Here is a 26,159-nt window from a genome sequence, read left to right on the forward strand (position 1 = left end):
CTATTGAAAGAGTTATAGCAGTATGTCAATTGCAATTGAAGATTCAGATTTATACAACAGTTACCAGTTAGTTCCCCATTCGAAATACAGGGATCTAAGATAAGAGTTTGACTTTTTAAATGTTGAGCACTGAATGATATTGGCAAGGTTATGACCCAAATAAGTCATCTAAACTTATTACACTGATGCACCTTTCTTGGACGAAAAATAAAAATCAATAGGACAAATTCAGTATCATTTTTATTGTTTTATTATAAGGCACAGTGGAGATGTCACAGTTTTCTCCTAGTTCTTTCAATCTGGCAAGTACAAAATGCACACAGTATTCTGCAATACTTGCTTTACATGGAAACAATCTTCAAACAGAAAAAAAGACAGCCATATTTTCTGGCAATGCAGCAGGAGCACAGATTTTCAAAGATGTTTATCTTAGACAACAAAACTGATTGAAAAAAATAATCAAAGCCCATATTGGCATGACTGGCACGCTCACTGCAAGGCAGGTTTGGTGGATATTTGACAGTCAGACCTAATTTCCTGAAGAGTTAAAGGGGAAATGAGACACATTTTATTCAACTGGAAAGAGCGTGAGGAAATATTTCAGAAGAGACACATTATAGTGGCTTTACATTTAGTTTAATTACAAAGACATAAAAAAAATCAATCAAGTTATTTTGTCCAGAAATCGGACTTCGCAGCCTTTCCTTCATCTTGCAGGATGGTCACCAGATGAAGCTAGGTAGCGATGCTCTGTATTTGTACTAAAGTATTATCTTTTCATTATTCCTTTATTTGGTGAGCATGTAACAGTCGGAAATAGTTGTGAGATACGCACTGAAGTCTCCAATTTCTCTTAGGCTGTGTTCTCAATGATGACAGCAATACCTTGTCCACCTCCAATACAAGCTGACCCAACTGCGTATTTGCCACCACGACGCCTATACAGAAAGAGGAACAGTGAAAACAGAAATTGTCTCCCTGATTTACTACATAAGGAAGTTAGTCAAAATGCACTGGGAAACAACTATCAAGAGTTTTCACATGCACAATTAAAGAGAGGGTGTTTTGGAACATTAAAAATATATATAAAATTTTAAGCAGAAGCATAAAAAGTGAAATGTTTCTTCAATGGAATTCAGACCCGTTGATCTGGGGCATTCTAAAGGATAGTACGATGGAGTTGTTCTTTGGAGTTCAGGATACGAAGGAGAAAAGTAATTGGAAATCTCAGGTTTCAATGTAGTTTAAGTGGCATGGATGGAACATCATTTTATAGTTAAGTAAATTTCTAAAAGCACAGCAGCATTGCTCTGCAAATTGTACATTAGCGGAGGTTTGCTTTATTACTTCATATTGATAAAGTATTGCAGAAGTATGAATACAAATAGAAAGACATAGTCTCTGCCCTCAAGACATTCAAAACCATGAGGAAACTGTTCACGTTAAGAGTGCAGAAAGCTCACTTTTGAGGAGACCAACGCAGGAAGAATTTGCGGAAGCAAGTTTGAAGGAGAGGGAAAGCAGTGGAGGAACAAGAAGTGGGAGAGGGGGGTGGGTGGGTGTGTGTGTGGGTGTGTGTGTGTCAACAAGGAGCAAACAGTGAGAAATTAAAGGCCTAGTCCAACGCCCATTGAAGTGTAGGTAGTCTTTGCATTGACTTCAATGGGTTTAGGATCAGACCTAAAGGGAGCAGAGACGATTGGAATGAGAGTAGGAGGAAACAAGACTGGAGTTGCAGGACCCTGAAGTTAAGGACTATGATGTGAAGTGATGCAGTGAGAGACGGGAAGCCAGTGAAGGGATTCTAAAAGGGTGTTGAATGGCAGGAGAGGAAGAGGATTTTACAGCTATACAGTGTCCATCCACAATCCTCTGTACTTGTATCAGCTTTGCAAACAGTGTTGCATGTTTTATCAAGAGCTTCAGCTACATACTCACCTTAATTCATGAACCAGATGAGCAGTGATCCTTGACCCTGATGCTCCCAGGGGATGACCGAGAGCAATGGCACCTCCGTTGACATTGGTTTTTTCAGGGTCTAGGCCCAAAACTTTTTCAACTGCCAAATACTGAGGAGCAAAAGCCTCATTGACCTGAAAACAGCAGAGACACAATCAAAATGTAGATGCTTGACTTTCCATCAGAATACACATTTTTAAAGGATCTCTTTGCAATTGTAAGTTGAAAATTTTTATTTTTTTTAAATAGAACATGAAGCACAGGTCTATGACAAAGCAACAGTGTAAGATTCCCCTTCCCACTCCACCTCAAACCAGACTTGCAGTAACAATCTCTAGTGAGTAAGTGGACAGTTCAGTCCTCAAAGCCAATCAATCTACAGCTTCTTTTAAACACAAAAATAAAAAAAGCCAGCAGCAATATGGATACCTGCCTTTTAGGATTGGACCAGGGCCACTAACATGTTTTCCATAGAGCAGTAGACAGCTCTCAGAGGGTAACCACTTTTAGTCACTACTGACCAAGGGATGCATTTAAAAATCAGTACCTTAGCGTCTCTGTTGCCTAAGAGAACATGTCACTCCTAGACAAGTTACAGACTACAGGATGTTTTTTAATAAAGGAGCTTTAAGCTCCTGAAAACAGGAGTTTAGAGGAAGCACTGAAAGAAACGTAGTTAAATGGCCAATAGCAGTCACTGCAACAGCCACCTTCAAGGATTTCCTTTCAGTCCATCATACAGGGAAGGAGAACCTTCAAGATTAAACACATCTCATTAGATTACTAACCTACTGCTCCTAATTAGATATAACCTTTCTGTCCACACGGCTCTCCTTACCTCTACCAGATCCATGTCTTTCAGGGAGAGTCCTGATTTCTTCAGGGCCTCAGTAATGGCAGGCACAGGGCCTATTTCAAAATTATACATACATGAGTAGCTGAAGAATTTTACAATAAGCATTTAAACTATTTTTTACATGGGAGAGGCTCATCAAGCCCCACCTTGTGAGCCTGAGGGTGCTCATCAGGTTCCCCAACCTACTGTGGGCCCCTAGTAAGCATTAGGTGGTTTGTGACACGCTAACTAAGTGTCTTATTAAGCAATTTGAGGGCTCCAAAACACAAGAACCCTTAGGAGTGGCTAGTTGGGAACTTCTTCAACCCACTCTCCCACAAGCTTAAGCCTCATTACTGCCTTCCTCTACCTCCACCCACTCATTCAGGCTCCTACTCAACACACCATACAGCTCTCTAGCCAAAACAGGGCCTGCCAGCTTCTTGCCAATCCAAATGAGGCCTAACACTACCTGCAGTCTACAGGAGCTCCACAAGGCAGCTGCAAATGCCCCATATCTTCTCCCCCCAACCAGTTCTTCTCTCCGGATATATGAAGTACATTAATAAAGACAGACTTTTTGAACTGTGGTGAACATGTGTCTAGCTGTGTGTGTCACAAACTGGGGGCCCCCTCACTGCATTTGTGGTAGAAAAATTGTTGCTCAGGAGATGCAGGTTTAAGCTATAAAGTTTGAGGTCAGTGAGAGCAACTTTTTGGTGGATATTACAGGGGGCGTTTAAAAAAAAAAATCGCCCTTATAATGAAACTCAGCTACCTAATTTAATCGAATACACTGGGGGAAATTAAACCAAAACACAGAGACACACAATCCAGAGAGATACCTGAAAAACATAAATGTTAAAGGAGAATTTGGACTACTAGTGAAAAGCAAATTGGATAGGAGTTTGCAATGTGAAGAGATATCACATTAGAGAGGAGACAAATTATTTTTAATACAACACTGGGATGACCTCCCTTAGAATAGTCTGAGGACTTCAATACTAGAAAGATGTTGGCAACGCAAAGATAAAAGAATATTAATAAAAGCAACAAAAATGAATAAGGGACTGGAGAGAGAGGTAAGTAAAGAATAACTAAGGCACTTTCTTTTTGGCTTTTACCAATTTTTAACAAAAATATTCCCAGATTTTACAAAAGCTATTATTCAGTATTTACCAACTTTCACCTGAATATTGGACCATCCAACTGCATGAAAATACTGGTTATGTTAAGAAAGTCTAATACACTACATTAGGCAAATTTATTAACATAAACACTTCTTAGTGTAAATGCAAGGCTGTTAAGTAAGGCATTGTAGTGGAAAACATACATACACACACAAATGCGTGTGTATATGTGTATACCTTGTTAACGTACAGTTCATGAAATAAACTACAGCATAAAACTTCTCTTATTTTCAATACTTACAGTTCTCTATTTGTTGTTTTTATGTCTACCCATCCCCCAGTATTAACCCAATTATTTTACCAAGAAAACAAAAGTTATTTTATACCTATTTTCAATTGTTTATTTTTTGTAAAAAAGCAAACCCACACTGATTATTTAATATTTTGTGGAAATTTAAGTAAAAACCAAAGCCAATAAACTTGACAATAATTTGAATAAAAGGCCTGATTCAAAGCCCACTGAAGTCAATGGAAAGATTTGGACTTTGGACCAGGGCCTAAGCGAGGATTTTGCACGTGCATATGTGTGTAGGAGTGTTGGACATATCATCACACACGTGGTAATATACACAGTGAGTGCCAAGGAAGGAAATAATTGTTAGCCCTCTAATGGGAAAAATGGAATGAAACCAAGTATGGGAAATTACGTTAAACATCTCGAGCAATATCCTAGTTAACTGCCAAACAGGTTCCCAGGAGAATTGGGAGAAGCTCTATGTACTTGAGTCACTGAACACTAGCCTGGGAAAAGCAGGGCAGAAAGTACTGTAGGGAACAACAGAACGTGCGGGGGTATTCCCCTTCCATATTGAAATACTTTATGTTGTGTCATTTTCTGCGATGGGGCCCAAATGAGTGAATCCCTTTTCTGACTGAGCTCCTCCTATCCCCTAATGGTCAAGGCCCAGCACTGCAGATGTCATTCTTTAAGCCAGTGGTTCCCAAACTGGGGTTCGCAAAATGTTACAGGGGGTTCTCGGGAAAAAATTCCCGAATGGCGGACAGCTGTCCCTACAGACCCCGGGCAGCATGGGGCCAGCAGCCTGGAGCTCCTGGACTTCCAATAGCTAAGCAGATCAAAGCAAGCATATCTATCACACTGAGAAGATTTAAACTTCAAGACTCCTTATAAGAAATGGAAAGGGAGGTGGATATTTTTTGCTGTTTTTAAAATTAAATAGGCAGCTAGTGTTGTTTTTTAAATTATTATAAAGAACAAGTTTAAGCTTTGTTGTAACGTGCATAGTTTGCCTGGACGGCTCAAGACCTGAATGCTTGAGTAGGAGGAACTCTTTGAGTTGGCTTCTTAAATACCTTCATGCTGTTTCACTTCTGATACTGCTTGATGAAACATAAGCCTGTTACAAGACAAGGCTCCTATTTCAAAGTGATACAAGCAGGGGCGGCGCCAGGGTTTTTGGCGCCCTAGGCGCAGGCCCGGCTCTACCCATTTCCCCGCCGGTCCCACGGCTCCGGTGGGCCTGCCGCAGGTGTTCCTGCGGAGGGTCCGCTGGTCCCGGGGCTCCACCTGCTGCCCTCCCGGCAAAATGCCTCCCCCCCCCAAATCCTGGCGCCCTAGGCGACTGCCTAGGTCACCTAAATGGAAGCGCCGGCCCTGGATACAAGCTACAAAAATGAGATCTTGGAAGAGTGGTGTCATTTTCATAATGTAATAAAAATACTGTAATGATAAATAGTAATTAATAATAAATAGTGTGTAATAAGCATGTCATAAAAACAAATTTTATATTTCCAAGATCACTGCTTTTATAATTTATACTCAGGTAAAGGAAAAAATCCCTGTAAATATTCATTTTTAGAAGGGGGTTCGTGAGACTTGACATTTTAATGAAAGGGGTTCACAGGATGTTAAAGTTTGGGAACCACTGCTTTAAGCCAAAGAGATCAGTGTCAGATGTAGGAGATTTGACAGCAGTCTACCCTATAACAAACAACTCACAAACTGTTCCTCCATTGCCATCAGGCTCAGTACAGGGCCCCCACAGAACACCCATCACAAGAACAGTCTCATATTTTTTCATGCTACCAAAAGATTTGCTTCACTGCAACTTACCAATGCCCATGATGTTAGGGTCACATCCAGCCGCATGATAGGCTACTATTCTAGCCAGTGGCGTGAGGCTGTGCTTTTTAAGTGCAGCTTCACTGGCAATGACAAGTGCCCCAGCTCCATCACATACTCCCTTGTAATACAAAAGGAAAACACTCTCAATGCACTAACTGCACAATCATTTTATGCCAGAGATATTCATGTAAGAGAAACTTGATGGCAATTGTTTATTATACACATTAAATACACAATTCTATTCTTAAAGGTCAGTTTGTTCTAAATAATAAAATTATTTTCTTATTTTGTGGCATTTGAAAATTAATACTAGACACTGAGATTTTATATATTTCAGTGTTTTAAAGGAACTAAAATAGCTTCTCTGCCCTGTAAATCTATTTCAGATACTTTAAAAGTCAGTATGTGGACTGGGGTCATCATTAACATTTAATAATTTTTCAGGGCTGTTAAGGGTGCGTGACACTTTACAAACACTCGTACCAGGTTTTCCCATCTGTGCTGTGTGTTATGCTGGAGGTCAGACTACCTGATTGCAGTTGTCCTTCTGGCTTTAACAAATCTACTAGTCTATAAGATTTATGCCAAAAGATAGGGTGCCTAATGTCACACTGCTAAGCCCATAGGCTGCTCTAAGTTACATCAGCATTTGGTTTGGCCTACAGATGACCCAATGATCAGGGTCCTCCACAAAGCACAGCTCAGCTGAAACCAGAGATCTAGTTTAAAATGCTCATTGTCCATAAAGGAAAGAACAGCAGCTAGTCGCATCAGAGTTCCACACAATCAGTGCAAAGTCAAAACTGCAGCAAGACTGATTCAAGGCAGATGAGAAAGTGTGGATGTCTTGTTAAGGGTGATGGTACCACCATAATGCTGGCAGCAGTGGCTACTCTACTGCACTCCGTTTCTAGAGGAGAGAAGGCAACTGAAGACTCGTTCGTTGTCGGGGTGTTGACAAAGCCACCCAAGCCCAAGCTTTGTACTGCAATTTGAGTTCCAGAATCAGAAATATTTTTTGCAGAAACCACCCTTGGCAGCCCAGTAACATCTCAGCAAGCGAAAGTACGGTGAAGAAAGAGAACCCTTGGCATCTAACTCTATATAACCCTTCTCAGATCAAAATTCTAACTCCTTATAGTCCGTGAGCTCACCGAAGCATTCCCAGCAGTGACGGTCCCATCTTTTTTGAAGATAGGAGGGAGCTTTCCCAGCTGTTCTATGGTGGTTTGGGGTCTAGGATGCTCATCCTGTTCCATAGCCTGTTTTCCTTTCTTTGTTTTCACTTCAATTGGCACCATCTCAGCAGTGAAGTAACCAGCATCCTGAGCTGCAACAGCAGAAAGAAATGACAAGAATTATAATTAAACAGCAGCAGGTGAATGATCAGTGCTGGCAAACATGTACTTTCATTTGTGATCAACTTTACACTTGTCTACGTAGGTATTTTTTTCAGACTTTATTCTATTTAAATTGATTTTTTTTAAATTGGGCAAAAGAATGCAAACAGGTTTAATTTTTTACAGTGAAGAGTCACCCAGTTTTAAATTTGAGCGTTTCAGGCTTAAATAGTGATTCTGAAGTTTACAATTAAATTTGAACAGTACTGAGTGGATATGCGCCAGCATTTACATCTCCAATGTACATTCTGTCCTGCTGTTGGTTCTACATCTTTATGGCTTGCCAGAGAGTTCGAAAGCTGCACAGTTCACTGAGACAAGAAGGAGAAACACGTTGGGCCAGATCTTCAGCTGGTGTAAATCTGTGTAGCTTCTTTAAAACTAATGCCAGTTTACACCATCTGAGGACCCAGCCCCTTAACGTCAGCAGTATCAGTGTGGTGCAGAACGTAGGCTAAACAATACCCCCAGACAATAAAAAGACAACCCCTCAGATTCAACTCCAAGACATTTACATTTGAGGAAGGTCTGAAATGGTCTTATCTGATTTAATCCTAAAACGACTGTCCCTGTTACTCCTGGGGGAATTCTGCACCACTGCACAATGCAGAATTAACTTTTTGCGTAGAATTTCATTTTTCCCTGCAGAATTGGTGCCGCCACTAGAGGCTGCTGGACCCAACAGAGCCCAAGCTCTCCAGCTTGCAAATACAGGACACCTGCTGCTCGGGGGTGGGGGAAGAAAAGGAGCCTGGAGGGTTCCGGTCAGCTGAGGTTCATCCTGAAGAAAGGAGGCAGTGTACAGGAAACTCTGTACAAGCCTGGGACCCAGCATCAGGCTGTTTCTCTCTCTCTCTGGATTCCGGGGCTTTAGGGGATGTGGGTGTCTGGGCTGAGGGGCACCCCATGGCTGGGCTCTGGGGGTAAGTGATGTGGACGTCTATACAGTCCCTAACATCTCATTCAGTACATTAAAAATAAAAATCACCATATAGAGGGTTAGTTTGACCACTATGCAAAGAAGATTGATGTGGATTATGCTATCATAGCTAAAAAAAACAAAACAAAAAACCCCCACAAAACTTGACTGATCAGGCACAGTAAGTTATCCTTGAGAATTGGTAGAAATTTTTCCCAAGAAAAGTACCTGACCCGGTCACGTACTTATGTCCTATACTGAAAGGCTTCAAAATGAGCCATTCCAGTCTGCTAGGTAGACAAATACTTTTATAAACAAATTTAGAAATACCAATATACCCAGTAGACTGGAATGAGGACTGGATATAGAACTGCCTGAGACAGATTTGCCCTCAAATCCTGACAAATCCAGAGGATCCTTTTCATATTTCAGATACATGATACTTGAGTTACACATTTTTGGGATTTTTTGTTTTTAAATTTCAGTACTCTATTGATCCTGCAAAAAGTTATCCATCTGATAAACTTTACTCTCTTAAGTGGCACTTCTCAAATGAGTACAGTTACTTACGTGCATGAGTCCTTACAGATCAGGTCCTAAAATTATTATTAAAAAATTAATGGTGATTAATTGCGCGATAAAAAAATTAATCATGATTAATCATGTGATTAATTGCATTGTTAAACTATAACACAATATCATTTAATTAAATATTTTGGGATATTGTCTACATTTTCAAATATATTGATTTCAATTACACAAAATACAAAGTGTATATAAGAGATAATGCTGCCTGCTTCTTGTTTACAATGTCACCTGAAAGCGAGAACAGGCATTAGCTTGGCACTGTTGTAGCCGCCGTCACAAGATTAGTACATCTGGCCTGTAAATATGAGTCACATGTCCCTTAATGCTTGAACCAGCATTCCAGAGGACATGCATCCATGCTGATGACAGTTTCTGCTCAATAATGATCCAAAGCAGTACAGACCGATGTATGTTCATTTTCATCATCTGAGTCAGATGCCACCAGCAGAAGGTTGATTTTCTTTTTTTGGTGGTTTGGGTTCTATAGTTTCTGCATCAAAGTGTTGCTCTTTTAAGACTTCTGAAAGCATGCTCCACACCTCATCCCTCTCAGATTTTGGAAGGTACTTCAGACTCTTAAACCTTGGGTTGAGTGCTTTAGCTATGTATAGAAATCTCACATTAGTACTTTCTTTGCGTTTTGTCATATCTGCAGTGAAAGTGTTCTTAAAAAGAACATGTGCTGGGTCATCATCTGCGACATCTATAACATGAAATATATAGCAGAATGCAGGTAAAACAGAGCAGGAGATGTAGAATTGTCCCCCAAGTAGTTCAGTCACAAATTTAATTAACGCATTATTTTTTTAACAGCCTCATCAGTATGGAAGCACGTCCTCTGGAATGGTGGCTGAAGCATGAAGGGGCACACGAATGTTTAGCATATCTAGCATGCAAATACCTTGCAATATGGGCTATAACAGTGCCACGCAAACACCGGTTCTCAGTTTCAGGTGACATTGTAAATAAAAAGCAGGCAGCATTATCTCCTGTAAATGTAAACAAACTTGTTTGTCTGAGAGACTGGCTGAACAAGAAGGACTGAGTGGACCTGTAGGCTCTATTTTACATTGTTACATAACTGCACTCAAAAACAAACAAAAATCTACATTTGTCAGTTGCACTTTCATGATAAAAAGAGATTGCACTACAGTACTTGTATGCAGTGAATGGAAAAATATTTATTTTGTTTATAATTTTTACAGTGCAAATATTTGTAATAAAAAATAATATAAAGTGAGCACTGTACACTTTGTATCCTGTGTTGTAATTGAAAACAATATATTTGAAAACGTAGAAAAACATCCACAAATATTTAATAAATTTCAGTTGGTAGTCTATTGTTTAACAGTGCGATTAATCACGATTAATTTTTTAATCACCATTTTTTTAGTTAATTGGGTGAGTTAACGGAGATTAACTGACAGCCCTAATTATTATTTTAGACCATACATGTTCCTTATACAGTCATAACTTCTCCCCCTGGCATTCTCATGGCCTCTGGGAGACAAACTCACTATTTGCAGTAGGTGTGCGCGCTTTAATAATTACCACAAAGACAAACCTCTCTGCACTGAGTGTTTTCAAACCGCTCTCTCTCATTTATATTCAAAGCAAAATAAGTCCTGTTTGGATGAATAATGGCAATTAATTTTTTAAACTACGGAATCGTTTCCAGAAAGTAGTTGCTTTATTGTCGTTTTCCTTTAAAAAAAAAAAAAATGCTCGCCCAGTGGAACAGGAGCACGTGCAGAACGTAACTGAACTCTTGGGCTTTGTGGGTTCAATCACTAGGAAGAATATTGGCTTCCTTCCTTACAGCAATGCATTGTTACAGTTACCAGCAATATATCTGTACCACCAGCAAATATGCTATCTTTTCATCAGGCAAAACTAAAGGAGCTGTTTGGTAACATGGGAAAGATAATAGTACTTTAGGGAAAGATAACGATGCTTTGTATTTCTAAAAGCACTTTCCACCCAAGGATCTAACAGCACTTTATAAAACACTTTGAGTTATGCCTCACAACACCCCCTGCAAAGTGGGCAATTCTGATTTTACAGATTGAGAAACCGAGGCAAAGGGGATGTGAAGTGCCTTGGCCAAGGTCACACAGCAAGTCAGTGGCACAGCCAGGACTAGAGATCATAATTATTTCCTGACTGCCAGTCCTGTGCTTTAACCTCTATGCTCCATGAAAGCACTAATTAAAACAGGTAATGGGTTTACTAGCAGCAGGTGGAGGATCATTTGTAATGATGCAAAATCTGCTGAAAAACTAATGTTAACAGGACAGAGTTAACTTAAAAAAAATTAAAACAATATAATTTCTACCTGGAAATCTTTGACCTATTGGTGTTACAAGTAGCTACTAAAACAACTAATTGAAAGAAATCACAGGATTAAAAAGTTTTTCTTCTGTGGACATTTGATAGCATTTTGTGTATATCATCAGTTCAGTCCCAATCATGCAATGGGATCTGCGAGAATAGGCTTGAGAAGTTGACTCAAGCAACTCAGGGCTTGTACACGCTAGCTCTTACTTCGGTATAACTTAAATTGCTCAGAGGTATGGAAAAGTCACTCCCCCAGCAATGCAAGTTACACCGATCTAAGTGCAGGCATGGACAGCACTATGTCAATGGCAGAAGCTGTCCTGCCGACAAAGCTACCGTCACTCATAGTAGTAGAGTAATTATGCCGACGGGAGAGCATCTGCACTAGCAGCGCTACAGCGATGCAGCTGCGCCACTGTAGTGATTCTAGTGTAGACTAGCCCTCAGCAACAGAGGAATACGACACTTAAAAAAAAAAAAGGAAAAAAATATTAAATTAAATACACAAAAATTGCCAGAGGAACTTGGGGGCAGGTGTACAACCTGAAACTACTTTAAATTGGTGCTTCATGGTTTGACTGGATTTGAAGTTGATGATGTCCATTTAACTTTTAATTCACAAAGTTTACTGACCAGCTTTCCATCTCTGCTGTGTTTTCATTGCATATCGGTCACAGTCCTCTCTCGAGATGTTATATTTTGCAGCCAGATTTTCAGCTGTAATTGCCATTGGGGTATTAATGTGCTGGTCCGTTAGGCCTGCCCACAAAGAGTCTTCCATCTGCCAGAAACATTATTAAAGGGAAAGTCTTATGCAGAATCAATATTACAGTATTCGTACTTTAACAAGATCTTCACCAGTGCTTTAGAAGCTATTATTTAAAAAAAAAAAAAATCTTGGTAACTAATTAGGTTTTATAACTTTATCTGAAGCAGGTGAATGTGAAAAGTACTTCTGTGTAATTGACTACAAGAACTATAGCAGAACTGAAGTGACAATGTACACAAAGAAAACTGGTGAGATCAACAATGCCACAGAGCAAAAAGCTTAATGTGCAGTTCTACCATCAAAAGGGATTTGGGAAAAATAACTGTTTTTGTCTTTCAACAATTTCCAAATCAAATATTCTCAAGTAAACTGCCAATCCTTCAAATAGTCAGCCTGGGCTCAGCTGATACGTCTTCACTGCAGAGTTACCTTGAGTTATCTACACACCAGTTTCATCTCTGGAGTGAGAGCCGCCACACTACAAAACAATACTTCAGTTGCTGTATTCACTTAAGTGTGATTCTCACTCATGTGTGCCATTAAGACTTCCGGGAACACATCTTATAGTTCTTAGGGCTGCACTAATCTGCACTCTATGAATTCTTTACCAGAGAAGTGTGGGAGAACTCCTCTGTCCTTTCTGGATCCAAGGAGGGAATAGTGGGAATGCAATGGAAGACTATCAGAAAAGGTTTTCAATTGTGTTCAGGATTTTGAAGCAATATATCAACTAAACTGAATTCTGAAAGTTTAGGATGATGTTAAATTCAGTATAGGTATTAAAAAATAGTTCTGGAATAGTTAAAAAGCTGGCAGTCTTAACAAAAGCTTAGCTGGATCAGACTGACTGTTTTGATAAAACTGTTGTACATTAGATAAAACGCCTCAACATCTGAGTCTGAACCTAATCCACATTAGTTTTGGTTACAAAATTATGGGTCCAGTGTTTTCTACTGCTCTGTGAATGAGACCTAATTAAAACAAAAGAAAATCACATTATCAGACCTTGAGATCTGTTCCGAATTTGGTTCCAAATCGAATGTTTCGGACGATGTACGGAGCCTGGCTCATGCTTTCTGATCCACCACAAAGAACCACTTCTGACTCGTTAAGGCAAATTTCCTATTAAAATAATACAGATGCGTCATGTGTAGGTTTTAGGATATTTTATTTTCACAGACAACAGCAATTGCTTCAGTAACATACTTTGCCAATTAGAAAACTAGGTGCATAACTTAAGAAATAATTCATGCTTATGCTATACTAATTTTCTGACAAGGATCTGCAAAAATTGTACAGACTAATGAAACAGCACAATTCTCTGGTCAGTGAGATACTATTACACCAATTTTATAGAAAGGAGGGTGTGGTGGAGAGAGAGATCAAAGCCAAAGTTTTCAGAAGTGGCCTCTCAGTTTGGGTGCTTAGCCTGAAACATACTGGACTTAATTTTTCAGAGATGCTGAGCAACGGAAGGTGCCACTGACTTCAGAGTTGTGGGCAAGCAGTACTTCTATAAAAATAAAACAAATAAAGTCAGGCCTTATGATTCTTTTGTGGGGTCCTGGCAGCTTTTGAAAACTTGGCCTAAGTGACATGCCTAAAAATCACACAGCAAGTGAATGGCACAGCCAAAAACAGAACCAAGGAGTCCTGATTCCTAGTCCCTTGCTCTAACCATTAGGACACACTGGCTCCTTAAACATTTTGCTACACTGATTTTTAATTGAAGAGGAATATTTTTAAATCTACAGTGGACTCTCAGAGTTACGAACACCAGAGTTACGAACTGACCAGTCAACCACACCTGATTTGGACCTGGAAGTATACAATCAGACAGCAGCAGAGACAAGAAAAGCAAATACCGTAAAGTACTGTGTTAAATATAAACTATTTAAAAAAAAAAAAAAAGAGAAATTAAAAAAAAGATTTGACAAGGTAAGGTCTTTCTGTGCTTGCTTCATTTAAATCAAGATGGTTAAAAGCAGCATTTTTCTTCTGCGTAGTAAAATTTCAAAGCTGTATTAAGTCAATGTTCAGTTGTAAACTTTTGGAAGAACCATCATAACGTTTTGTTCAAGTTACAAACATTTCCGAGTTACAAACAACTTCCATTCCCAAGGTGTTTGTAACTCTGAGGTTCTACTGTATTACATAGTGAGCAGAGTTGAAACTATTTTTATATTAATTCAGTATAGACTATTATTAGCCAAACATCAAAAAAAGTGTATTACTGGGGTTGTATTTTAAATTGTGCAGCACCTTTCTGGCAGGGAAGGGAAGCACCTTGTAAAACAATTTTTGTGCAAGTCTTGTAAAAGTAATTGTGGTAGAGTTTTTTTTGTGGACACCTTCATAAAAAAAACTCCATGAAAGAAAGAAAATGTGGACTTCACCATAGAATTATAACCTTACTCTCTGCATTCAAACTAACAAATACTCCTGGGTGTGTCTATACTAGAAAGATACATCATGGACCTCAATCAGAGTAGCTAACTTCAACGTATCTTTCTAGTACAAAGCCAAAAGAGTGTGTTATGATCTGTTTCAAGAATTATAACCTCAACTTTAAATTTTCTTAATCTTGAGGAATTTGTTTTTGTGGCAGAATTTTTTCAAACTGACATTTATTTTTCAGCTGTAATGATTACTCAAGCTTGCACAAAACACTGTTTAATTTTATAAGGTGCTTCTCTTCCTTAAACACCACTCTGCACAAACAAAATAAAATTATTATATGAAATGTTTTATCCTTGGATAAAGGAAGGATAAACTGTCTTGTGTGAACAGTAAAACATAATTTCACTGCTAAAATAGCAGAAGCCAAGGTAGACGTTACCAGCTTCTTGAACTGAGAGGTGTACATCAAGGTAGCTCACCTCAATGTATTTTTCTAGTGCAGAGAAAATCACAGCGGGTACAGTGAAAGGTCTGCTTCTTGACTGTGACAACATGCAAACTTACAAAAACAGCTGTTTTTGTTATGGGAATGGAAAGGAGGTAGACTGCTGTTAAAAAAAAAAAGCCTTACATATATAGTGAACTTCATATGTGAATCCCTATCAGAGCATACACTGAACATCTGTCTGTCTAATTAGAAACTTTTGGAGAAGAGGCAGATTGTCTAGTGGTTATAAAAAGAGGAAGAGAAGTCAGGAGATCTGAGTGGTGTTCCATTAAACATATTGTGACTTGCACAAAGTCATTAACTTCTATTTCCATTAGGCTCCCTTGCTTTAAAACGAGGATACTATTATTAAACTGTTTTTGTGAAGTGCTTTGAGATCCTTGGAAGACAGACATTTTAGAAATACAAGTGACTGCTGTTACAGTTCCAGGGTAACTGCACCTTTGACCCCTTTGTAGAATCCCCACTCGGGTCTCATGCCTCTAGCCATCACCTCTTTTGTGTTAAAGAACATATGTTCTTCTCCCTCTTGCCTGTGAATTTAAGCTGCAGTTTCTTCCTTCAATTCACTGTGATCACCTTAAGAAGCTTGAGTTCAGTATTTGCTGTCCTGCTCTAATCCAAGGGCTACGACTGAATTTACCAGTGACCAACCAACCTTCATACAGCAAAATAGTCATTTGAAACAAAAGCATTAGAGAGAAAATGTATCTCGAACGCAACAAACAGCTTATACATATGCATGCCTTACCAGGTGTCACCCACCTTCCTCATGGAGACCTGGGAGATTTCAAAGTCCTCCAAAGCCTTTCAGCAGAGACTGTCCCTCTTGTTTAGTCTCATGTCAGCTCCATTATGATCCTCTACAGTAGGCTGCCCATGTAATACAATTCTTAGTTCTTTGTCTGCTGGGCCTCTTGAACCCAGTGTTCCTCAGGAGGTGGTACTTTCACCCAATTGTTAAGCAGTCTAAGGATTTAGATTAGTTACCCCTCAGTGATTTTAGTTCCCGCTAGTTCACTCATGCTAGGTGACTTCCCCATTGCATTGCTTGTCTTGTTTCAAGAAAAAAGTTAACTGTGTCACACCCAACGGGTAACAATACAAGGTGAAAGGGGAAATCGAGTCACTCTCATTCATAAAAAGTTTCAGAAGTTTCTCAGTTCTCTACACTGCTAGCTATTTCAGCTACCCAAGTGGGTACATCAGCAGAAAGTGTGAGAGCTAAAAAATACTCTGAAACTTCTGAAGCCCAACCTGCTTCTATTGACTCAAGCGGGTGCAGGATCAGGCTCCATGACAAAGAGAACAGAGTGCATCTGCAACACAACTGAGCTTTATTGAGGGTATGTTTACACTGGAATAAGAGCCTGAGGCATGGCCGCAGCTGGCCTTGGGCAGCTGACTTGGGCTCGTGAGGCTAAAAATTGCAGTGTAGACATTTGGACTTGGGCTGGAGCCTAGACTCTGGGACCCTCCCACCCCTCGTGAGGTCCTAGAGCTTGGGCTTCACCCCAAGCCTGCATGTCTACACAGCAACTTTACAGCACTGCAGCCTGAGCCCCGTAAGCCTGAGTCAGCTGACCGGGGCCAGCCACAGGTGTTTAAATGTTGTTTAAGTACCCTTAATTTTGTAAAAGTTGCTGCTTTCTTGTCCTCCATCCCCTTCTCAACTAGCCCTAATGATTTTTTTTTACACTAATTATATGAATGTCTTTAGAAGGTTGAACTCTTGTATGCAACAACAGAGCTCCATGGGAAATCCCTATAAATATGGAAAGTTAAGCAAACACATTTGATTTTCAGTTCCAAGGCAATCCAACATTTACTACCAAGGCACCTTTAAATTCCTCCTTAAGATATATGTTTATTGGGATGCTCACAGGAGATCACTTACTGATAACAGCTGAACACCATCACGGTATTCAGCAGGGAGTCATTCTTCAGCTAATTCAAACCCCCAGCACTTGTTTCAGAACACATCCCTTCTCTCACTACAGCAGTTTGATATAAGCTATGAATAATATATAATTGTAGCCAATATACAGAGAACAAGTATTGTACCTGACATCCATTGGCGATGGACTGGAAACCAGAACCACAGAGTCTGTTGACAGTAAGGGCAGGAACGGGGATAGGAACTCCCACACGCAAACCAACATGCCTTGCAATATAAATAGCATCTGAGGAGCTCTGTAAAGTGAAAAAAATAGCAGCATTTGTAAACTGCTAATTTACTTGGACAACAACTGTTTTAATCAGCTCAGAATAGGATACCTAACACCTCAGGTAAAGTGTTAGCTCTGGAGGATCCGATTCCTTGACAAGTATAAGCCACAGGAAGCATTTATATTGTTTCAAAAAATCTTTTTCCAAAGTATCTCCTGAAGGCAGGTTTCTGAATGTATTTCAAAAAAGAGACCCTCTCCCACCAGAGCTACATGCCAGCCTGAAAATGGTACTGCAGCTGAAAAGTTTCAAGATATCAGGGGTAATAGTAACTAATTCCCTCCACTAACTGATGATAACCACACATTCAGTAGGGCGCCAGCTGACAAAAGCACCAAATCCTGATTGGTGACAACCAATAACTTCAACTGGAGTTGCAGGTACTAGGAATGCATGAGGACCAGGACCAGAAAAAGTGGGTAATGAGAAAAAAGAGCATCTATGTTCAGCAAGCAGGTAAATGTATTGATTTATATCTGCTTTGTGTGAGAGTAAAGACAACTGATAGGGCTTTTTTTAAAAAAAAAAAATCTAACTCATCTGTTAAGTAAAATCTCATTTCCTAAAGAGGTTTCTAAATATGAGTGAGTTACCAGCCATTGCCCCACTGCTGTTTGATGATCAAAACACCTGTACATAGACTAGTAACATTTAGGGCCAAACCCACAATAACTTCCATCAGAGCAAAGGGATCTATGAGTCCAGGGGTCGTCAGCCTTTGGTGCCTGGCCCATCAGGGTAAAGCTGCTGGCGGGCTGGGCTGGGCTGGTTTATGTGGAGCATCTGCAGGCACAGAGCCCCTCAGCTCCCAGTGGCCGCGGTTTGTGGTTCCTGGCCAATGGGAGCTGTGGGAAGCAGTGGCTAGCAGTGTCCACATTTTGATTCAAGACAGACATTTGTCTCTTGTGGGGAAAAAAGAAAGCTTGATTTTGGCAAGACTACCATTACCACTGTGATTTTATTAGCATGGCACTGTTCTTTGTACAAAAAACAGCCTGAAATTTGGAAGCACTGATTTGTCTATGATGCTATCTAGATCAGGCACCATGCTTATAAAATGGGATGAAACCAAACAAAACAGTTCAGCTGCTAACTGTAGATGACAAAACACAAGTATCAAAGGGTAAAATGTACATATGGTTGGCAGTTATTAATGGGAGAAAAACAAAGCAAAGTTTATTTATACTTCATGATCATTCAATGGTCTCAGCACTCTTGGAAAAAACAGTCACTGGCCAGGCACAATATTTTTAACACTGAGGGTAATTAACTACTGGAACAATTTACCAAGGGTTGTGATGTATTCTCCATCACTGGCAATTTTACAATCAAGATTGGACGTTTTTCCTAAAAAGGCATTCTCTAAGAATTTTTTCAAAGAACTTCCATGTTATAAAGGAGGTTAGAGACCTATACAGGAGACTAGACAGTTGTTCCTTCTATCCCTGGAATCTATAGGCTGAAGATGAAAAAGATCCTAATAATGCTTAGTCAGCCTGTCCAAAAACAAAGCTAGTGACCTAGTCATGTGGGTGAGTACAGACTACTGCACCGTAAGCAATTGTGCCTTGAGACGATAAGCTCTTTGGGGCAAGGATTTGTTTGTTCCGTTTCATCCACCCATCCAGGCCACTAACTTGCCTGGTGCTATCTATAAGATATTACATTTATTTTGCATTTCTTTAGAGAATTTCTAGGGTTCTCAGGTATTATAAGCCCCAGCAAAACAGCAATTAACTAAAACCCAAAGAAACCAATGTTTGTTCAGTTCTAACTCTGAAGTCATGGACTACTAAGAAGAGCAGTATACCCAGGGGCTTGAAATTCAATGAGAATACAAACTGTTTTTTTAATCAGATTGCATTTCACAGAAAGACAGGCTTCCCCAGTTTAAATTATCCTGGTCCCAACAAGGTCAATGGAAGCATGGTCAGCCCCTTAAACATAAAAGGGAATCACTTAATTATTAATACTTTGTATTTCCAGCCCCTTGATTTATTTTTTGGCTCATTCAACAGCAACCAATTGAACAACAGATGCAGTTATATGTAGAAATGCATTAGGGAAAGGTGTTCAGCAAGTAACTAGGTACCAGCAATTATTCCATCCTACTAACCTGCATGACATTACCCACAATGACACTGTCAATGATCTCAGGGGAGACTTTGCCAGCAGACAGTGCAGCGCGTGCAGCACATTCAATCAGGTCAGTGGCTGTGAAGTCCTTGAGCAGACCTCCATAAGCCCCAAAAGGTGTTCGCTTGGCTGAAACAATGAACACACCTAGAACACAAACAAGAAAAATCCATAGGTTTAAATTAGGAAGAGGATGGACAAGATTCATTTGATTTTCTTGAGTGAGATATGGATCAAATCTGTGAGGAAGAGAGTGGACATTGAATAAAGAGATGTTTCAGGTAATTAGCAGAGGTGGATTACATCAGTGGTTCTCAACCTTTTTTCCATTTGTGGATGCCTAAAAAATGTCAAATGGAGGTGCAGATGCCAGGGGTCCGAAGACTTCAGGTTGAGAACCACTGCATTACATCACCCAGAGGGTCAGTAAGATTATCAGTAATTATATAGTGCTGTAAATTTACATAGGGCTTTATAAACAAAGAAAATATGGTCCCTCCCTAACCCGAACACCTTACAATCTGGAAAAATATTTCAGAGAAGGAGGCATGTGTGAAATGAATAGTCAGGAGTAGAAGCTAAGGAGGATTCCATGAATAAGTGTTTTTTAAAGAGAGATTTAGAGGAAAATAAGGGAGCTTGAATGTGCAATAGACAGAAATTGTCATATCAGATCAGTCCAGTGCTCCATCTAGTTTAACGCCCTATTTCTGACAATAGTCAGTACCAGATACTTCAGAAGAAGAATGTACAAGAAAGCCCAAAATGGACAACTATAGAATAACCTGCCTATTGGGGAAATTTCTTTTTAATTGCCATCAGTAAATTGTTGGGTTAGACCAGGAAGCAGAGAAGGCAGCCTCGATGCAGAAGCAAATTATTTTAAATCATCTCTTTTTTTTATTTTAAAGGCTTTTACTTAAAAATAAAAATAAAAAAAGGTATTCCCTCATCTAAAGTTCATGGTTTCTAAGGGAAACAAATAATCACATTAAACCTCAGCTGATTGCATGTGCGGGCATCTTATACGGACCCACACACAGTGAAGAGAAATAGCCTAACTTTAATTTTCTATATCACAAATGGAACATATATTGATAAGATGCATCTAGGTGAAAAGTGACTAGGAGCAAGCCACGAACTTTTACACATAGCTACTTACTCAATTTCTCGTCTGGTGAAGGGTGCCATAAGGTATCTAAACGTATTGTAAGAAACTTTAAGAGGATGTATAAAGATGTCGTAGTGTGGAAAAATGACAGTGATGTGTGTCATCTATTACCCCGAAATGGAAAACTGCCTTCTGTTTCTCCCACTCTTTTTATATTTTTGGAGCCCACAATGCTTGCGATTGTAATGATGGCTATTGTAAAAGAACTGCCAGTTTAAGGGACCTTTCTGAACTGACCAAAGTTCAAGCTTGCCCACCTCAATGAATAGTGGATGTATTGTTGGAAACTGAGACATCTGATATCCCTGATTTGCTTGGAAGATCTTCTGGGAGGTGCCATAAGGCAGAGCATGCTAGAATTTCAACAGTCAAGACAGACATTAGTTGGGATTCTGAAAGGTGAAATCAAAGGAGTTAGAGACCTATGTATCTTGGCAGAATTGATAAAGATCTTTAAGCACCTAACGTCCATTGATTTCAGTGGGGAAATAGACACCTAAATGCCTATGTGAATCCCACCCACTGTGTTCTTTTGGGCCCCCATGATACTTCTACTTTTCAGGACTGGCCTTATGGAAGGAGATAACACAGACTATGACAGGCCACGTCAGCCTGTCCAGCCTAAATGCTTGGAAGACCCTACCAGTTTGTGGTACTGACCAGCGATGCCATATGAGCATCAGTAAAAGTTCATGCTGGCAAAGGTACCAACAATAATTCTCTGAACAAGTCCTGCTTAAAAAATTACAGTATTTAACTTGCATCCGACGAAGTGGGTATTCACCCACGAAAGCTCATGCTCTAAAACGTCTGTTAGTCTATAAGGTGCCACAGGATTCTTTGCTGCTTTTACAGTATTTAACTGTTTCCTTGGTTTAGTGAGAAGTGTCAGCAAGACCAAGAACTAAGAGCTGCTGTTTACTACTGAATTACAAATAATATATTCTGCCTTGGGAACTGGGGGGGGGAAAGCAAATAGGATAGACATTTAAGATACAGGAACTTCAGGAGGGAGACTGAGTTTACTTTAAGGCCCGAGAGGTAAACTAGCTTTGTTTTGATTTTAAAATTTCAACCAATTCAGTTGATTTCTTTACCACAGCCAAGGTCCTATATAAAAGGGGGTTTGGAACTAAAGGACAACTGCATTCTTAGGTTCCTGGGATTAGGATTTATAAGAATTTACTATGTGCTGTACTGACCTCATGATTTTATTACAGGCAGTAATAATTTGACATAACTAATTGGCAATTTAATTCAGCATCATTATGAACCCACTGATTGGATTCCAGTTGTGCCCTTGATTTGATAACTGTATGTTTACATTTTAGTTAGTTTAGTAAGAGCTTATAGTAGTTGGCCTTAGTGATATGTTTATTTGAACTTAATTTTGCTAGTTTATTAATTTTAATAAAACTGTACAAAAAATTACACAACCATTTTTCTATCAAATTAGCAACTTGAGCCAGAATCCTTGAGATCTAAGGTAAATTAGTCAAATTACTCTAGAGCCTACTTGACTCTAAATTAAACCTTGTCTCTCACGCATACCCTCCCCTCCACACCAAACCCAGTCCACTCTACAGCTGGTAGAATGTGGCTGATACTATCTGAACTTTCAGAATTCTGTGATGAGCAAAGAGAGTTCAATCATCATCAAAACAGGACAGACTGATTGGCCTCAGTGATCTTTCACTGCTCAGGAGTTCTTTATGCATTTTGCTGAGAGGTAAAAAACACACCCTCGGATTTATTGCCTTCCCTCATGGCCATTACGAAACATCTGAAGTCATTATTATTTTCAGGGAGAGGAAACTAGAAAACAGCAGACTGACCTAAAATGTATAGAATAACCATGGATTACTGACATCCCCACCCAGCAGTCTCAAAAACAAAAACCTCCTACATAACTTTGCATAGAAGGACTCCTTATCCAAACCCCATGTTATGAATGGAAATGATGGAAAGTGATGGAAAGTTAAGGAACCATAAGAACACTTGGAAAAATCTTGTGCCAACACAGGAGAATGAGGATCCTGAATTAAGAGGGTGACTATACATCCGATCTTGGTCGGGACAGTCCCTTTATTAAGCCCTGTCCTGGCCGTCCTGACTTTTTTTTTTTTAAGCAAAAGTGGGCATTTGTCCCATTTGCTCTTGCCAACTGATCGACTAACATCAACTATGTTCTGACTCAGCAGAGCGCACTACAGATTGATCCCACTCAGTAGGGATAACTTGTTGAGGAGGATAGCATTTTGCAACTGAAATCCTGTGCTACAGTTACGCTGTTAGCCAGGCACAAAGCTAAACCATAATAATAATAATTCTTATTTGTACTCTGGTTGAACTTAGAGGCCTACTTATGGAACAGAGCGGAGACCCAATACTAAGCACTACACAAACACGTACAAAACAACAACAAAAAATGACATTTCCTATCCTGAAGAGTTTATAACGCAAGTAAATAAACAATTAGTTTTTTATCTCAATCTCATATACAATCTACCCTTAGCTGAGAGCAGCCATTGCTATTAACAGATGTGTTAAAACAGGGGTTCTCAATCTTTTTTTGCTGGGACACCCTTTAAAAATATTTCAGGCTGTGATGACCTCTCTAAAAAAGAGTGTCAACCCCTCCATACCATGCCATGCTTACTTCAGCGCTGCTGCTGGCCATGGCACTGCCTTCAGAGCTGGGTGCCCAGCCAGCAGCAGCCACTCTCCTGATTCCCTTACAATAGTCTTGCAACCTGTTATTGGGTTGGACCCCCCCATTTGAGAAGTGCTAAAAAGTGTTATGCTTTTACCTTAAACAATTACACAGGTTCAGTCAGGATGTGAGATTCAAAAGACAGGGGGGTACCATCAAATTCTTGGGGAAATACCCTGGTGAGCAGCAGAGCCCTTTGACTCAGCTGTTGGCAAGTGGAAGTATGCTGGGATATTTACTACAGTGCTGGCCCTGGATCATGATGTAGGGCTTTAATGACAGCTTTGGTCAGTGGGCTTTTCCAAGTCCTGGGTTTATCAGTACCAAAGAGATTGATCAAAGAGTTAGTGAATGTAGAGGTCTTAACATTAATTACCAAAATATCTTGTTCAAAGTCTCCACACTGAGCAAGGCAAGCAATGCTTTAACCCTTCCCCCAGTTTTCTTCTCTGGATGGCAAAGTGGTAACAAATAAGGCCAGCACAATTCACCTTTGCCTTATATAAATCTACTTCCAAAGGCTAATTAACATAGATAGATGGTTAATGATACAACTGTGAATGTGATAAATTCAAACTCTGGAGCTATTATGGCACACTGGGTTTTTTGTTTTAAAGGGATGGAGAGGAAATACAATCGTTATGTAAAAATACACTCAAATCCACGGAGAGCCAAAATGTGATTGCTTCCCATGGTTTTCAGAGTTGACTGGCTAGCGGGGATGAGGCATCAGCGCACTTGAGGCTGGTGACCCAGAGCACACTCTTTAAAAAGTTTCCAGTATATTTTCAACATGCTCCAAGACTATGGACTTAGAGCACTGCCTTTTGGGGCTGGCTGGGCAAAGCCCTCTTGTTCAACTGTATTCAAACCAAAGGTTTATTCCCCCATAACCTTTAAACAAACAAGGGTATAATGAAAACAAGGCATTTTGGATTAGAGTGTCTAGGAATCTCTTAGAGAATTAACTCAGTCAGCTTTATATTGATTTCAGACAGACTGAAGTTTTAAATTTTGTCTGAGATTTCTACGTTCCAGGACACAGGAGGCTAAGTATATTAGTGAAATGATGGCCCAATCTCGTGAGATGCCAATGCATATAGTATTTAATAGCCCCCATGCTAGTTAATTAGACAGAACAACACAGGCTTTGAAGAAGGTACTTTTTGAGCCAGAGATATGAGATGAGGGCAAGGGCGGTGGGGGAAGAGGTAGCAAATACAAATCCATTATTATATGTCAGTGAAAATAAAATTGTGTATCCCTTTTTGCTGGCAGGGGAACTGAGAGTATGTTAGAAGAACACTGCATACTTTTATATATTTACAATCATGTATGTAACACACACACACTTTTAACTTTTTGAATCTCAACATCCCTCCTTATTGTTTGACTCCCATAATTTCCTGCAACAGTGAAAATGTACATTGATAAAAACCTAAAAACAAGCTTTAAAATAAACATGAATCTTAGCCGCCGAAATTATAAACAAAATAAAAGACGAATTTTTCTATGAAACTCAGGTACAGTTGTGCTGGCAGCGATTTGCACCACAGCTCAAAGGCCGCAGCGAGGAGCCCCTGAAAACAGAGGCCTCACCCTGCGGGTTTCAGACACTCGACCCTTTATTTCGTGGAAACATGGGGGGCGGGGGGGTCACCCTATAACGTGGCGCACAAGGGCGTCTGGGACGTGACCGCCAGACACGCGGCGCGGGCGGGCTGCTGCCAGGGGCACACGGGTGGGCAGGGCCTGGCTGAGGCGGAACATTTTTAGGGCGAGCGCCTTACCTCTGAGCAGAGCCATGGCAGGACTGGGCTGGGCTGCTGCGGCTGCGGCTGAAGGTCCCCCGCGCCTTCCTGTCAGCTCCGCCGCCCAACCAGTGGGCGTGGGACGGGACTGCCCAGGGGCCAGCCCCCTACCCCGCCCCTAATTCCCGCCCGCCTCACGCGGCACTGCCCAGGGGCCGGGCCCCTACCCCGCCCGCCTCGCTGCCATCCGGAACAGCACATTCGGCGCGAGCCGCGTTATGGACCCAGCGGGGGCCGTCGGTGTTAACGTGAAGGCCTCGCGCCAGAGGCGGGTTCCTGTAGGTGCCGGGCTCAGGGAGGGCAGCCGCCCCTCCCCCACCTATCCCTTATGGCGTTGGCGCTGGGGGCCGGTGGAATCGGCGCCTGCGGAAGTAAAGCGGAGCGGGCTGGAGGGGGAAGCCGGGGAAGAGGTGGGCGGGAGAGCCTGTGGTACTCACTGCCGTCTGCCCCGTGTCTTCTCTTCCCGCCCCTCGGTGCTGCTGCCCCTTAACACCCCCCCCCCCTCCTCCTCCGCCTTTCCCCCCTTTCCTTTGGGCGCAACACACACAGTCCAGTCCCGGGCCTGGGCGGCCCTCACACCCAACCCAGTCGTGGTATTACACCCCCACACACACACCCCTCCCGCGCGCGCGCGCGCACACACACACACAAAAATCCCTTGCACATTGGGGATGCTCCTGTAATGGCAGCCCCCCAACTCCGTAGGGAGGAGACTAGCTGCAGGCGTCCTGGGAGCGCTGGGGACACGGAGCTGCTCAGGCCCGCTGATCTCCTGGAGTCTGTGAGTTTGTCAATCGATCCTACTGCCTTTTCCATCGGGGGTACCCCTGACCCCAACAGAACAATTTGGAAGAAATTCCATGAAAACTTGTGATGTCGGCCCCTGGTGCTCCTATTCCTCAGCACACCACCCCCTTGGAAGAGGCTTTTGCTCTTCAAAGCTAGAAATAGACAGGTAAGTGTTTTAAAATACACATATGTATGACATCATATGGTGGTGGTTTTAAAATAAAGTTTTTATTGTGTAGAAATCCCTGTTAGAAGATTTATGTGGTGTGAGAGATAATTAGGCTTGTCAGAATTAGATTCTTATTTTTTTCATAATTTT

The 26,159-nt window shown here is 40.8% G+C and overlaps 1 protein-coding gene across 1 annotated transcript; it reads right to left on the reverse strand.

The window, feature by feature from the left end:
* Positions 1-232: 232 nt before the first annotated feature.
* On the reverse strand, positions 233-25,129 carry ACAA2 (acetyl-CoA acyltransferase 2). Its single transcript, XM_045022479.1, has 10 exons — positions 25,031-25,129; positions 19,337-19,503; positions 17,056-17,184; positions 13,089-13,205; positions 11,948-12,095; positions 7,225-7,400; positions 6,059-6,188; positions 2,798-2,868; positions 1,939-2,093; positions 233-938 (listed from the first exon to the last, which is right to left on the reverse strand). Exons 1-10 carry the CDS (start codon positions 25,044-25,046, stop codon positions 854-856), a joined length of 1,194 nt encoding a protein of 397 aa, XP_044878414.1. The 5' UTR covers positions 25,047-25,129; the 3' UTR covers positions 233-853.
* Between the last annotated feature and the right edge of the window lie 1,030 nt (positions 25,130-26,159).

The sequence above is a fragment of the Mauremys mutica genome, chromosome 6 (assembly GCF_020497125.1).
Source record: "Mauremys mutica isolate MM-2020 ecotype Southern chromosome 6, ASM2049712v1, whole genome shotgun sequence".
In the NCBI taxonomy this organism is placed as follows: domain Eukaryota; kingdom Metazoa; phylum Chordata; order Testudines; family Geoemydidae; genus Mauremys; species Mauremys mutica.